Source organism: Eumetopias jubatus, unplaced genomic scaffold (assembly GCF_037043125.1).
Source record: "Eumetopias jubatus isolate StellerSeaLion01/CBP00866 unplaced genomic scaffold, mEumJub1_p1.0 scaffold_8, whole genome shotgun sequence".
In the NCBI taxonomy this organism is placed as follows: Eukaryota; Metazoa; Chordata; class Mammalia; order Carnivora; family Otariidae; genus Eumetopias; species Eumetopias jubatus.
In genome coordinates, this window is record NW_028274814.1 from 45,881,329 (window position 1) to 45,894,627 (window position 13,299).

General features: G+C 44.3%; 1 protein-coding gene and 1 pseudogene across 1 annotated transcript in view; one reads left to right on the plus strand and one right to left on the minus strand.

Moving 5' to 3' along the window:
• LOC148163694 (solute carrier family 2, facilitated glucose transporter member 3-like) overlaps positions 1–9,392 on the plus strand; it is a 67,237-nt gene extending 57,845 nt beyond the window's left edge. Inside the window, exons 5-11 of the mRNA XM_088025699.1 lie at positions 1,359–1,599; positions 2,037–2,199; positions 2,516–2,703; positions 5,751–5,855; positions 6,225–6,326; positions 6,792–6,995; positions 8,703–9,392. Of these exons, the coding sequence (XP_087881825.1) occupies positions 1,359–1,599; positions 2,037–2,199; positions 2,516–2,703; positions 5,751–5,855; positions 6,225–6,326; positions 6,792–6,995; positions 8,703–8,903 (1,204 nt within the window). The 3' untranslated portion in view covers positions 8,904–9,392. The remainder of the gene's footprint in view (positions 1–1,358; positions 1,600–2,036; positions 2,200–2,515; positions 2,704–5,750; positions 5,856–6,224; positions 6,327–6,791; positions 6,996–8,702) is intronic.
• A 2,520-nt stretch (positions 9,393–11,912) lies between these two features.
• LOC148163695 (large ribosomal subunit protein uL11 pseudogene) lies at positions 11,913–12,434 on the minus strand (annotated as a pseudogene).
• Positions 12,435–13,299: the final 865 nt, after the last annotated feature.

The following is a 13,299-nucleotide window of genomic DNA, read 5'->3' on the forward strand; positions in this document are numbered from 1 at the left end:
TGTGGCCCTCCCATACTTCAGTGACTTTCTTCCTATCTTTATTTTATTAGCAAAAGAACCTGGTAGAGGAAGTAGGGAAACCAGGAAAGGAATGCAGAGAAAGGTAAAAGTGAGCATGAGGGATGAACTTTTTCTCTTAACAGCAGGTTCTCTCCTTTGGCTGCACGTTTAGGATCTCCCAGGGAGCTTTTAAAAGTACCAGCGTTTCACAATTAATACACTCTATGTTAAAAAAGAAGAAAATAAAAGGAGGAAAAGAATGAAGGGGGGTAATCGGAGGGGGAGATGAACCATGAGAGACGATGGACTCTGAAAAACATACTGAGGGTTCTAGAGGGGAAGGGGGGGTGGGAGGATGGGTTAGCCCGGTGCTGGGTATTAAGGAGGGCACGTTCTGCATGGAGCTCTGGGTGTTATACGCAAATAATGAATCATGGAACACTACATCAAAAACTAATGATGTAATATATGGTGATTAACATAACCCAATTAAAAAAAGTACCAGCGTTTCAGGACTCCCCGGGTAATTCCAGCAGGCCACCCAAGGGCAGAATCCCAGAAGTATCTTCCAAACATCTGCAGTGATTTTTCACTGTTAATCTCTTCCGTCTTCCTCTAGTTGTTTCCGTGGCTTTGCCTCCCACGTTTAACACATAGACGCAGTCTTTTATTATTTTCTACTGGCTATCAGTACTTACTGTAAGTGGCCTTCACCACAGGGTAGCCGAGAGCCAGAGAGCTGAAGCTGTCTACCTTTCTGCGCATAGAAAGCTTTTGTCTGAAATCTGTTCTCATTAGTATGTTGGTGCCATCTAAGCAACTATATTGCAACAAAATGCAGTAAGAAGCATCAAAATTTCAGCACGGGTCCGGAAATTTCTCTTGAGTGTGTTCGTGGACCAGCTGTATGAGAATTGCCCAGGGCAGTGGTTCTCGGACCTTACCTAGAATCAGATCACCAGGACGGCTTTTGGGAACAGATTGCTCCGTCCCAGAGTCAAACCTAATGATTTACTAAATTGGGGTGGGGTGGGACAGTTTTAATTTCTTGCCCATTTCTAGCTGATGCTCTTAGTTTGTGGACAACTTTGAGAACTACTGGCCTTTGTGCTTGCTACCACCCTGGCTACCGCTGGGAATTAAAAGAATCTTAAGTTCTCTAGGTGAGTTTTATGCCTACAGAGGTGTAAGAACCATTGATCTTAGCCCAACTGGAAATGTTCTGATAACAGAAAGAGGAGAACTTCAAACCGGAAGAGCAGATAACATGAGCCTGGAGAAGGGTAGAGAGATCAGGAAAGAGAGAAGTTTCGGCCTGGCCTATGTTGCTAACTTCTCTTGTTTTTTAACCTTTTCAGGCGCAATTCAATGCTCATTGTCAACCTCTTGGCTGTCGCTGGTGGCTGCCTTATGGGGTTCTGCAAAATAGCCCGGTCGGTTGAAATGCTGATCCTGGGCCGCTTGGTTATTGGCCTCTTCTGCGGCCTCTGCACGGGTTTTGTGCCCATGTACATCGGCGAGGTCTCTCCCACTGGCCTCCGGGGGGCCTTTGGCACTCTCAACCAGCTGGGCATCGTCATCGGGATCCTGGTGGCTCAGGTACTCTAGACCTCATACTGAATGCGTGTCAGTTTCTGGGCAGGAACATCTGACCTATATTCAAGTATATGTCAGTTTCAGGTATTATTACTATAGCTCACAGGTGGCTAAAGAAGCAGGCAGGGTAGAGAAAGGAGAAGAAACAGAATTTATCTTTTCCTGTGGTAAAAGAAGGGATAATTTTCTGAAAATTTTTTCTGATTTATTTTTGCAAGTGAGAGACAGCACACATAAGGGGAGGAGGGCTAGGGGCGGAGGGAGAAGCAGACGCCCTGCTGAGCAGAGAGCCCAGTGCAGACTGGATCCCAGGACCCTGGGATCCTGACCTGAGCCAACGGCAGATGCATAACCGACTGAGCCCCCCAGTTTTTTTAAAGTGACTTGTGGCTTATATAAAGTATGAGCTTTATAAAGTATCGTCTTTATCTGGTTTCTAGATCTTTGGTCTGAAAGTCATCATGGGGACTGAAGAGCTTTGGCCCCTGCTTTTGGGCTTCACCATCATTCCAGCTGTCCTGCAAAGCGCAGCCCTTCCGTTTTGCCCCGAGAGTCCTAGATTTTTGCTCATCAACAGAAAGGAAGAGGAGAGTGCTAGGGACAGTGAGTATCCTTCACACCTTCGCTGTGGGAATTTGGGGGTTGTGGTTTGTTTCAGGATGAGGGCATTGGATCTGGTTTTGTCCTCTCCTTTCCTGGCCCCTCTGGATCCAAGCTGGAGACTCTCCTGATTGCTCTGGAGTGAGAAACTTTCCAGCCCTGAAGAGTGGAGTGAGAAGCAGGTTAAGGCACAGATGCTAATGGATGAGCCATATCCGGGGCTCATCTAAGTGTGGCTTCTTCCCAGCTGTGTTATAGGGAAAATGAAGTTGGGACAGCACCTTATCTTTCTCCTTTCTTTGTCTGTCTGTTTGACCAGTCCTCCAGCGATTGTGGGGCACCCAGGACGTGACTCAGGACATCCAGGAGATGAAAGATGAGAGCACCAGGATGGCACAAGAGAAGCAAGCCACGGTGCTGGAGCTCTTCAGGTCACGGAGCTACCAGCAGCCCATTATGATTTCCATCATGCTCCAGCTGTCCCAGCAGCTGTCTGGAATCAATGCTGTGAGTAGCTACTCTGTGTCCCAGGGGGTCCCGCACACAGTTCACGCACCTGCCCGAGGGGCCTGCTCACCTCCTTACACCTGCAGAGTCCCCACGATGCTCGCCCCGCAGCAGCCACTCCAGAAATACTGATTATCCAGGTTTTGACATGGTTTCGTATTTTAAGTTTATTTACATAATCTCTACTCGCAACCTGGGGCTCGGACTCACAACCCCGAGATCAAGAGTCGCATGCTCTTCCTACTGAGCCGGACGGGTACCCCTGTTTTTATTTCTTTAAAATTCTATCTTCAGTACATGTTTTCCATGTGGGAAAATAAGAAAATAAATGATAAAATGAAAAATTCATCACCTTTTGTCTTGGACCTTATGGTCAACATTGTCCTCTTTCAAACTTTTTTCAGTATGTAGGACGCGACATATTTATCTGCTTTTCATTATTCCTCCTTCTGACCACTCATTTTTTATTTCCAGTTGTCTTTTACAAATCTGATCAGTCTTTTCTGATGTCATCAGTGATAAGGCAGGCCATACAACTAAAGTAGATCCAAGAGTTTACATGCTGTGGCTTTTTTCCAGGACTTCACAGTCTAAAAAATATCATTGTAAAGCCCTGGGGAATAAGTAGGCAATGAATTCAAGAGGTCTGGGGATACACTGGGAACTTCAGATAGAGCGGGCCTTCCTAGTCTGTCTGTGTTGTTACAACCAGAATAGTGACTCTGATAGTTGGAAGTGGGGAGCAAAATGGAAGGTGACATATGGCAGGTAGCTTGAATTCTATGCAGATATTACCTTCCAGCTTTTGGATCCTAGTGGTGGTAAGAGAGAATATTCCTATACCTTCTGTCCATTTGCAGATAAAATTTTTGGATATGAAGCATACTCTTGATCCGATTCATGCCCAGAGGGTTTCTCATCAGTCTTTTTTTTTTTAATTTTTATTGTTATGTTAATCACCATATATCACATCATTAGTTTTGGATGTAATGTTCCATGTTTCATTGTTTGTGCAGAACGTGCCCTCTTTAATACCCATCACCAGGCTAACCCATCCTCCCACCCCCTCCCCTCTAGAACCCTCAGTTTGTTTCTCAGAGTCCATAGTCTCTCAAGGGTCATCTCCCCCTCCGATTTCCCCCACTTCATTCTTCCCCTCCTGCTATCTTCTTTTTTTTTGTCTTAACATATATTGCATCGTTTGTTTCAGAGGTACAGATCTGTGATTCAACAATCTTGCACAATTCACAGCACTTGCCATAGCACAAAGCCTCCCCAATGTCTATCACCCAGCCACCCCATCCCTCCCACCCCCTCACCATTCAAGCAACCCTCAGTTTGTTTCCTGAGGTTAAGAATTCCTCATATCAGTGAGGTCATATGATACATGTCTTTCTCTGATTGACTTATTTCACTCAGCATAATCCCCTCCAGTTCCATCCACGTCGTTGCAAATGGCAAGATCTCATTCCTTTTGATGGCTGCATAATATTATTCCTTCATCAGTCTTGATCAATATGATTAGGTCATTCTGTAGCATAGCATTTGCCAAACACACTTGATGCTCAAAATAGTAAGTTGGTCCTTGGCCATTTCTCCCTAACACACAAGAAGGTTATTTGTATTTGAAAAAGCAGTGCTTTTCATAAAGGGTTAGAGGCTGTGATATCAGAAATTGGGAGGAAAAATATTTTTAAAAAACCTCTGAGATGATTTTGATGGATCCCAGTTTCCAATTTTGTCATTTTAAGAATCACTGTGGGGTGCCTAGCTGGCTTATTCAATAGAGCATGCGACTCTTGATCTTGGAGTTGTGAGATCGATCCCCACATTGGGTATAGGGATTACTTAAAAATAAAAAATCTCATTTATTCATTTGAGACAGAACACGAGCGGGGGTGGGGGCAGAAGGAGAGGGAGAAGCAGACTCCTCATTGAGCAGGGAGCCCAATGTGGGGCTCTATACCAGGACCCCGGGATCATGACCTGAGCCAAAGGCAGATGCTTAACCAAATGAGCAGCCTAGGCACCCCAAAAATAATTTTAAACAAAAAAAAGCACAGCCTTATTAGTCTTATTTTAGAAAACAGAAGTATCCATCGTTTCTATCCGAGGTTGTAGGTATCTGAAGAGTTGTTTCTTGAGAACATAACCCAGAGTCGACGCATATATTGATCAAAAAGTCTGATGAATACGGCTATAGAGGCAAACACTCTGGATGAAATAATAAACTCTTGACCCAAACCTGAGGAACTGAACCTAGATGATCTAGATCCTGTTCCCTTATTACCTTGAGGTCTGAGTTCAATATTTTGACATCCCTTTGACTGTGGTAGCTGTAGCAACCCTACATTTCAGCATGCTGACCAGCAAATAATAAAAAATAGTATAAACAGTAGCTTACTTAATAGTACATATTAAATTAAAATGATAGCTGCTGTCATTTCCTAGAACACTTGGAAAGACCTGGGGCTAGGGATTCCAGCCCAAGTTCTGTTTCTAATAACATGAGCAGGCTGAGGTTCCTCCTCAGTTGGCTTCGCTGTCGAAGTAGGATATCCGTGTGTGCCTATCACTGTTTTAAGGTTAGAGGAATTGTCCATTGAAGAAGCTTAATTGAGGAACTTGCTGCTGGCTGGCTTTGTTGGAAGATCATGTGACTCTTGATCTTGGGGTCTTGAGTTCCAGCCCCATGTTGGGTGTAGAGATTACTTTAAAAAAAAAAAAAAAAAAACCACCACCAAACTTTACAACAAACCGAAAAAAAATCTTTATATCTAAATTAATAGAATAGATGTAAGGAGGAGACTTCAATGAACAGGAGGAATAAACATTGAAGAAGCGGAAACAGTAGGTAGAATTGAGAACTAAGAAGAGAATAGAGATAAGATAGAGAAGATTTCTTTGCAGAAAAGACACTGATTGAATCAAAAACCCAGAAAGGACTCCTTAAGCTCCTGGGACTTAGTGTATTTTTCCAAGGGTTCTCTTTAACTGCGGTGCCCAGCTGCTGTTTCAGAGTTGCATCATCTTTTGTTTCCTATTAGGTGTTCTATTATTCAACTGGAATCTTCAGAGATGCAGGTATTGAGGAGCCAATCTATGCCACCATCGGCACGGGTGTAGTGAATACCATCTTCACTGTTGTCTCTGTAAGTTGGATGGTGTGATAGTTTGGGGGCAGGGGGAGGGGCGTTCTTCCTACACATGTTCAAAGATGGGGTTTGTGTCCTTCCATCTCCCTCCCTACCGTCATTTAAACAGTTGTGGTTGTTTCGTTCTTCTTTGGGAAAGAAGAGCGATTGAATGATGGGTATGAGTAGTCTTCACTCTCAAGGAAATATGAAGTGGGTGGGAAAGAGAGAGGTATAAAAGGGATTTGTAGGATGCTTGAAACTCAACTAAAAGGGCACGTGTGACTCTACCAAGTATCCTGCCATTGGTACGGCACATTCCGGTAGTTCATACAGTTTTCAGGAAAGGGAAAGCAGAAATTTTATGTTATATTATTCTTCTTTTAGCTGTTTCTGGTGGAAAGGGCAGGGAGGAGGACTCTCCATATGACTGGCCTTGGAGGGATGGCTGTTTGTTCCATCTTTATGACCATCTCATTGTTACTAAAGGTGCGTGCTCTTTGAGTGAAGGAAACGGAGGGGAAGGAGGGAGAATAGGTCACAGGTGACGCTGACGTGGGTGGGAGAGGTGAGTGGGAGACCCGTAAAGTCCCATGCCCAGAGATTTAAGAAAAATGAATCCTCAGAGATCGGTAACTAAACTGCTGTAATTCTTAACATCTGTATAACATAGAGCGTGTAAAATACCTCATGTAATTTAATTCTTCAAGTATTCTTGAGGGAATTATTCCCATTTTACAGGTGATGAAATGATCTTGGTGCAAAATGACACATGGTGTGAGCACAAGGCTACGATTCAAAAACCCAGGCCTTTTGACTCTTAAGTCAAAGAACTCCATTGTACCCCAGACAGAGGGAGCTTCCGTTATCAGTCAGTCCTCATCGCTGGGAGGCTAGATCTATCCAGGTCAAGCTGTCTTGACTACTAGCTTTCCTTTGTTCCTCCTCATTTAGGATGAGTATAATTGGATGAGCTTTGTTTGCATCGGGGCTACCCTGGTCTTTGTGGCCTTCTTTGAAGTTGGCCCAGGCCCCATTCCCTGGTTTATCGTGGCCGAACTCTTCAGCCAAGGACCCCGCCCGGCCGCGATGGCAGTGGCTGGTTGTTCCAACTGGACCTCCAACTTCCTGGTCGGGCTCCTGTTCCCTTCAGCTGCAGTAAGTAAATTCAAACACAACTCACCGAGTCCATCTCAAAAGCAGCTCACTTAAGCCGACAGGTTTAAAATTTGGTAACTGACACCACAGAGGGTTAGATATCAAGTGGAGTTTGTTTTTTTGATTTTTTTTTTTTTTAAAGATTTTACTTATTTTAGAGAGAGAGATTGAATGTGGGAGGGGGAGGAGCAGAGGGAGAGGGAGAGAATCGCAAGCAGATACTGCGTCAAGCACTGAACCTGACCCACGGCTTGATCTCCTGAGCCGAAACCAAGAGTCGGACGCTCAACCAACAGCCACCCAGGCGCCCCAGATATCAAGTGTTGTTTTTTATTTTTTTTTAAGGATTTTACTTATTTATTTGGCAGGAAGAGAGAGAGAGTGCGACCACAGGTAGGCAGAGCAGCAGGCAGGAGATGGAGAAGCAAGCTCTCCGTTGAGCAGAGAGCTGGATGCGGGGCTCGATCATGGGACCCCAGGATCATGACCCGAGCTGAAGGCAGACGATCAAGCAACTGAAGCACCCAGGTGCCCCCCCAAATATCTAGTGTTTTAAACCAGATTTTTTTTTTATTTTCAATGGCATATAGAAAAAGAAGGAATGGTAGCAACAAAAAAGATTGAAGCAGGAGGGCAAAACTGGGAACTTCTGTTTTTTTAAAGTAAACTCTACCCCCAACAAGGGGCTCAAACTCAAGACCTGTGGGATATCAGGAGTCGCATGTTCTACTGACTGACACAGCTGGGTACCCCAAAATTGGGAACGTTTAAAAGACCACTGGTCTAGGTGATTACAAGCATAGTTCTGCCTAGATACAAAGATCATGATGAATGCCAAAGGATTCCAGACCAACACTTAAAATCCACAATTTGAATGAGCTGGCATTAGTGACCTCATGTCCTTAAAGGCTCACTAATAATCATAGGATGTTAATGAATGACTGAGGTAGGTCCTATTATATAAAATGACCCAGAGCTGGTTCCTTAAATAAAGGCACTTGCAGTGGACTTCTAGAATGCATTTCCTATTTCTGTGAGTCTTTCAGAAACCTGGATTTTAAAAATAATCATCAAAAGTCCTAGGGGCGCCTGGGTGGCTCAGTCGGTTAGGCGTCTGCCTTCAGCTCAGGTCTTGATCCTGAGGCCCTGCGATTGTGCCCCACATGTGGTTCTTTGTTCAGCGGGGAGCCTGTTTCTCCCCCTGCTTATGCTCTATCTCTGACAAATAAATAAAATAAAGGAAAAAAAAAAGTCCTAAAATACTCAATAGGTATTTGGAAGCAGGGATCTTTAACGAATAGGAAAAGGAATGATGCAGAATTGCAGGGAAATACAGTAAATGAGCAATGGCATCCTAAACATCCAAGGAAGGGGCGCCTGGGTGGTTCAGTCTTTAGGTGTCTGCCCTCGGCTCAGGTCATGATCCCAGGGTCCTGGGATCGAGCCCCGCCTCAGGATTCCTGCCCAGAGGGAAGCCTGCCACTCCCTCTCCCGCTCCCCCTGCTTGTGTTCCCTCTCTCACTGTGTCTCTCTCTGTCAAATAAATAAACGAAATCTTTTTTAAAAAAATACCGAGGAAGACTACATGTTGTTGTTAAATGTGGAAGGGTTGTGTCCCGAAGCCTACTAGAAATGGATGGGAAGGGAAGGGGTTTGGCAATGACCAGAATTTACACTGACACTCCTTTTTCTTTATCTTTTCACTAGTTCTATTTAGGAGCCTATGTTTTTATCATCTTCACTGGCTTCCTCATTGTCTTCTTGGTCTTGACCTTCTTCAAAGTCCCTGAGACTCGTGGCCGGACTTTTGAGGAAATCACACGAGCCTTCGAGGGGCAGGCTCGGGAGGCTAACAGAGCTGGGAATGTCCCCACCGTGGAGATGAACAGGATCCAGCCCATGAAGTAAACCCCACCGTCTAAGCCATGCCTCCTTCCCGCCTCCCTCCCAACATGGAAAAGCAACCTCTCCCCAGATGAGGGAGAGACCTCATCAGCTTGTAACCCAGGACTGTTTCTGAATGCTGCTACTTGATTCCTTTCTCATCCCACAGAGGAACCCAGTGCAGGAGTTAGTTGTATCATTAATGGCTTTCAAAACATTTCATTTCTTGGACATTCTCTTCTGTTTAGGAGAGACCAAGCAAACCTACCCTCATTTCAGGAGGCATTGGCCACTTGCCATCTGACAGCATTGTCGTCTCTTCCTACCTTGGGTTCTAATAGGGCCTCACCAGGGCCAATAGGGGAGGGGAGTAAGAGTGAGGTGCAGTTTCCCCGACCCCCGACTTCCCAGGAAGCAGATCTATGAGTGTGGAGGGCAGAGAGGGATTACATAAGAGCACCTCCCTCGCTTCCATACAGCTCTGCAGAGCAAATTAACTCGAGTTTTATTTATTTTATCTTCTGGTTTTATTGCATAAATATTTATTTTTTTAAGTGTAAAATAATTTTACCAAATAAAACAAGGAAATTGAGGATAGAGGGAGGCGCTTGAAGAGAGGTTCTAGAGTAGAAGATTTGATACTGGAGCGGTCGAGGTGCAATAAGGGGAAGATTCAGGGAGCAGTATAACGTGTTCTCAGAGGGTACATGATGGGGTGTGTGAAGTTTGCACATTGCCTCTTAACCTTCAGGTGGAAACTCTCAAGTTTAATTTCTGAGAAAAGTGATGTGCCTGTTTTAAGAAGCTACTGGTTACCTTTAGAACTTTTTTCTTTGTTTAAAATAATATGTAGTGTTACTTGAAATCTAGGGTTATTAAGATGGGCATTATAGCTAATGGTGGTGGATGGGTTCTAATTTTGGTTGGAGTCCAGAGAAGGCAAGGTTATTTCTAGATATCCTTTCTCCCCTCACTGGACAAAACAACTTCTTCCCCTTATAGTGGACTCACTGTGGGGGGTGCGGGTTAAAGTATTCCTAATACCCGCCTGGTGGGAGAACCTTCCAAATAAGGAACCCAAAATAGTGGTTCTTGGTAGAGGTTCTGTATTTCTCCATTTTGTTCTTTAGGAGATTTTAGTTGTTGATATTTTGTTTTAAGCCATAGCTTTAAAAGAATTCAGAGGAGAATGTTCATCAACTAACTTGGAATTTGTAACCTCAGCTCTGGGAGAGGATTTTTCCTGAACGATTATTATCTAGTTGAAATATGTTGTCGCTAAGGGTCATCGCATGCTTGTTCTGTTGCCATATTCGCATAGTATGACGTCAAGCGCTCTTAGGGGACCGTACATTTGGGACAATACGAGTAAATGTACGGTGTATCCCACACTTGAGAGAGTATGAATGTATGTACACTGTCACTTTGCTCTGGTGGAAGTAGATGACTGGTAACTTGTGTCCTTTATGTACCTACAGCCCCCTTTTGAATAGAATGTGTTCAAACTCCTCTCTCTATATATAAAGAACACTGCCTCTGCTGGGTGGAATTTGCATCTACGGTTTGGTTCCAGACTTCAGAGTTCAGTCGCATCTGGCTACCTTTCCTTGTTGGACAACTGGGGGGAGAAATCCTTAAATCTTCAGATTGAGGGTGGAGGACTCTGCCTCCCCCTAGACCCAGACAATGGCAGTATGAAAGGAGAATGTGAGATCAGAACATGTGGCCTCCTGGAGGGGAGTCATAGGGGAGAAGGAGCCTTTCTTTTATGGAGTAAGAAACAAACTGAAGACTTCTAACTCGGGAGCATTTTAGAGAGCCGGATGAGGTGGAGGGATGTACACTTGGCCCAGGTCATGGACACCTGTACAATCATCTAGTTTCCCAGTATTTTGATAAATGGAGATTGGGCCCCATGACACCTACTCTGTCTTCCTTCTTTCATATGTTGCTTGACCACTCTTTCTCTCCTTGGTGCTTACATGCTTCAGACCCTTTAGCCAAACCCTTGCCTATGACAGTATTTTAGTCACCAGTTCTCACTGTTGCCCCTGGTCATTGAGCGTTTTGGGGAAAAAAACAGCTTATATGGAATGGGGCTTGGTTCAACAGGTGACTTTAACTGCACCTCTACTTCCGGCTCCTCAAAACCAGTGGGTTGGCAGTAATGCTGTGGGGAAGTTTTCCCATTTCTCAGTGACCAGATTGTGAATATTTCCAAATGGGTTTTTTATTATTCATGTTACTGTGGTTCTTTGTTTTGAAATAAAAATTCTGAATGTACATATGACATCATGGGCTTGCTGATTTGGTTTGGTTTGGGTTTTTTTGTTTTTTTGTTTTTTGTCCTCCTGTAACAACAAAATAGCTTTAAATCCCGGTTTGGCCACTCAGTACCTGTTACCTGGAATAAGCTTCCTAAAAGTCTAATACATACGAAAATAGTGGTACTTGTTCATGATGCAGATGAGATGAACAGCCTTAGTGTGTTGCTTTCTTTCCCCAGTGAGAATTCTTTTCTCTCACTTCCTTACCCCTCTGGTCTTTGCTCTCTGAAACTCATCCTATGCTGATGTCAGGATATCCATATTACATGTATTTAAGATTTTATTTTTGGGTAATCTCTACATCCAACGTAGGGCTGGAACCTACAACCCCAAGATCAAGAGCTGCACGTCCCTCCAACTGAGCCAGCCAGGTGCCCCCATAATACACTTATATCACCATCCTACTTAAGATCCTTCAGTAGCTTCAACTACAGAAAATAAAACTTAAGCCCCCTACCAATCTCACACCCACACCCCACCCGAGGACAAGGTCCCTGTTACCTGTTTAGGTTATCATTTCTTAGCTCCCATTTAGACAAGAAAACACCCACACCCACTTCATCACTCTTTACCACCTTCATGCCTTCATTTATGGACTTTACATTTATGGACTTCTGATATTCCCTCCCCTACGTTTCCCTATCCTTACTACTGCTATTTGAATGGCTACTTTTTTAATTTTATTTTTTGGTTATCAAATGATCCTTTATTGAAACATTTTCCTTTGTAGTTGACTAGCTGGGCATTTCACCGCACCACTGTTGATGTCATCTGTGATGTCATGAGGGTGGTGGCCATCAACATTGCAGCCCACAGACTGGGCAGTCCCCAGGATTTCTTTAATGGTTCCAGAGAGTTCTCTGTCTAAGGATCGGTGTCGCATCTGTCGGGCAATACTGACGATCTCATCAAAAGTGATAGTTTCACTGTGCTTAATGTTTTTCTGCTTCTTTCTGTCTCTTGGTGGTTCCTTGAGGGCTTTGATAATCAGGGCAGAGGCAGAAGGTCCCACTTCAATCTGGGCCTGTCTGTTCTGAGGGGTCAGTTTCACTGTAATCCTTAGACCCTTCCAATCACTGGTTGCCGTGGCGATGTCATCACCAACCTTCTTTGGAGACAGACCCAGCCGGCCGATCTTCGGGGCCAGGGCAGACGTGTCATCGACTTCGCCACGGGGGCACCTCAGGTACACGACTTTGATCTCATTGGGGTCAAACTTAGGCGGCATGGCAGAGGTGGCTGGTGTCGGATGAACCCGGATTCGGGACGACCAAAGCAAGTTGCAACTTTGCCTCCCCGAGCTGAAAGCCAAAAGCGGCTACTTTTTATTTCTATTTAGCACAGGCATGAGCTCCATGAAGCCTCCCATATCAGCAAACATAATCCTCACACTGGTACTCTTATGTTAGGAATGACAATGAAACCCGAATGTCCTGAAAGAGCTTGGTGACTGAACCATATTCTCCTTAACTCTGGGGATATTAGATCCCTTTTTCCATCTTTGTTTCTTTTTTTTTTTTTAAAGATTTTATTTATTTATTTGAGAGAGAGAATGAGAGATAGAGAGCACGAGAGGGAAGAGGGTCAGAGGGAGAAGCAGACTCCCTGCCGAGCAGGGAGCCCGATATGGGACTCGATCCCGGGACTCCAGGATCATGACCTGAGCCGAAGGCAGTCGCTTAACCAACTGAGCCACCCAGGCGCCCTCCATCTTTGTTTCTTTAAATCCATTCTCCAATAACCAGAGTAGTCAAAAAGATCATGTCACTCCCCTGCTTAAAGCCTTCCGATTACATCTTGTCACACTTAAAATAGCATCCAGACTCCTTTACTGTGGCCTGTAAATTCGGTAACCATACATCCCAGATGACTCCTATTACCCTGGTGTAACATTGCTTTCATAATCAAAACCCCTCTAAAAATATCTTCTGGTTACTCTACCTAAAAGGTTTGCTTCTTCAACTTCATCTCTCATTACTCTTTGCTCACAGAAGTCTAGCCCCACTGGGCCTTCTGTTTCTCAACTATATCAAGTTCATTATCAATAGGTTCTTTGCACTTGTCGCCTTGTGTTTAGAATATTCTGCCTCAAA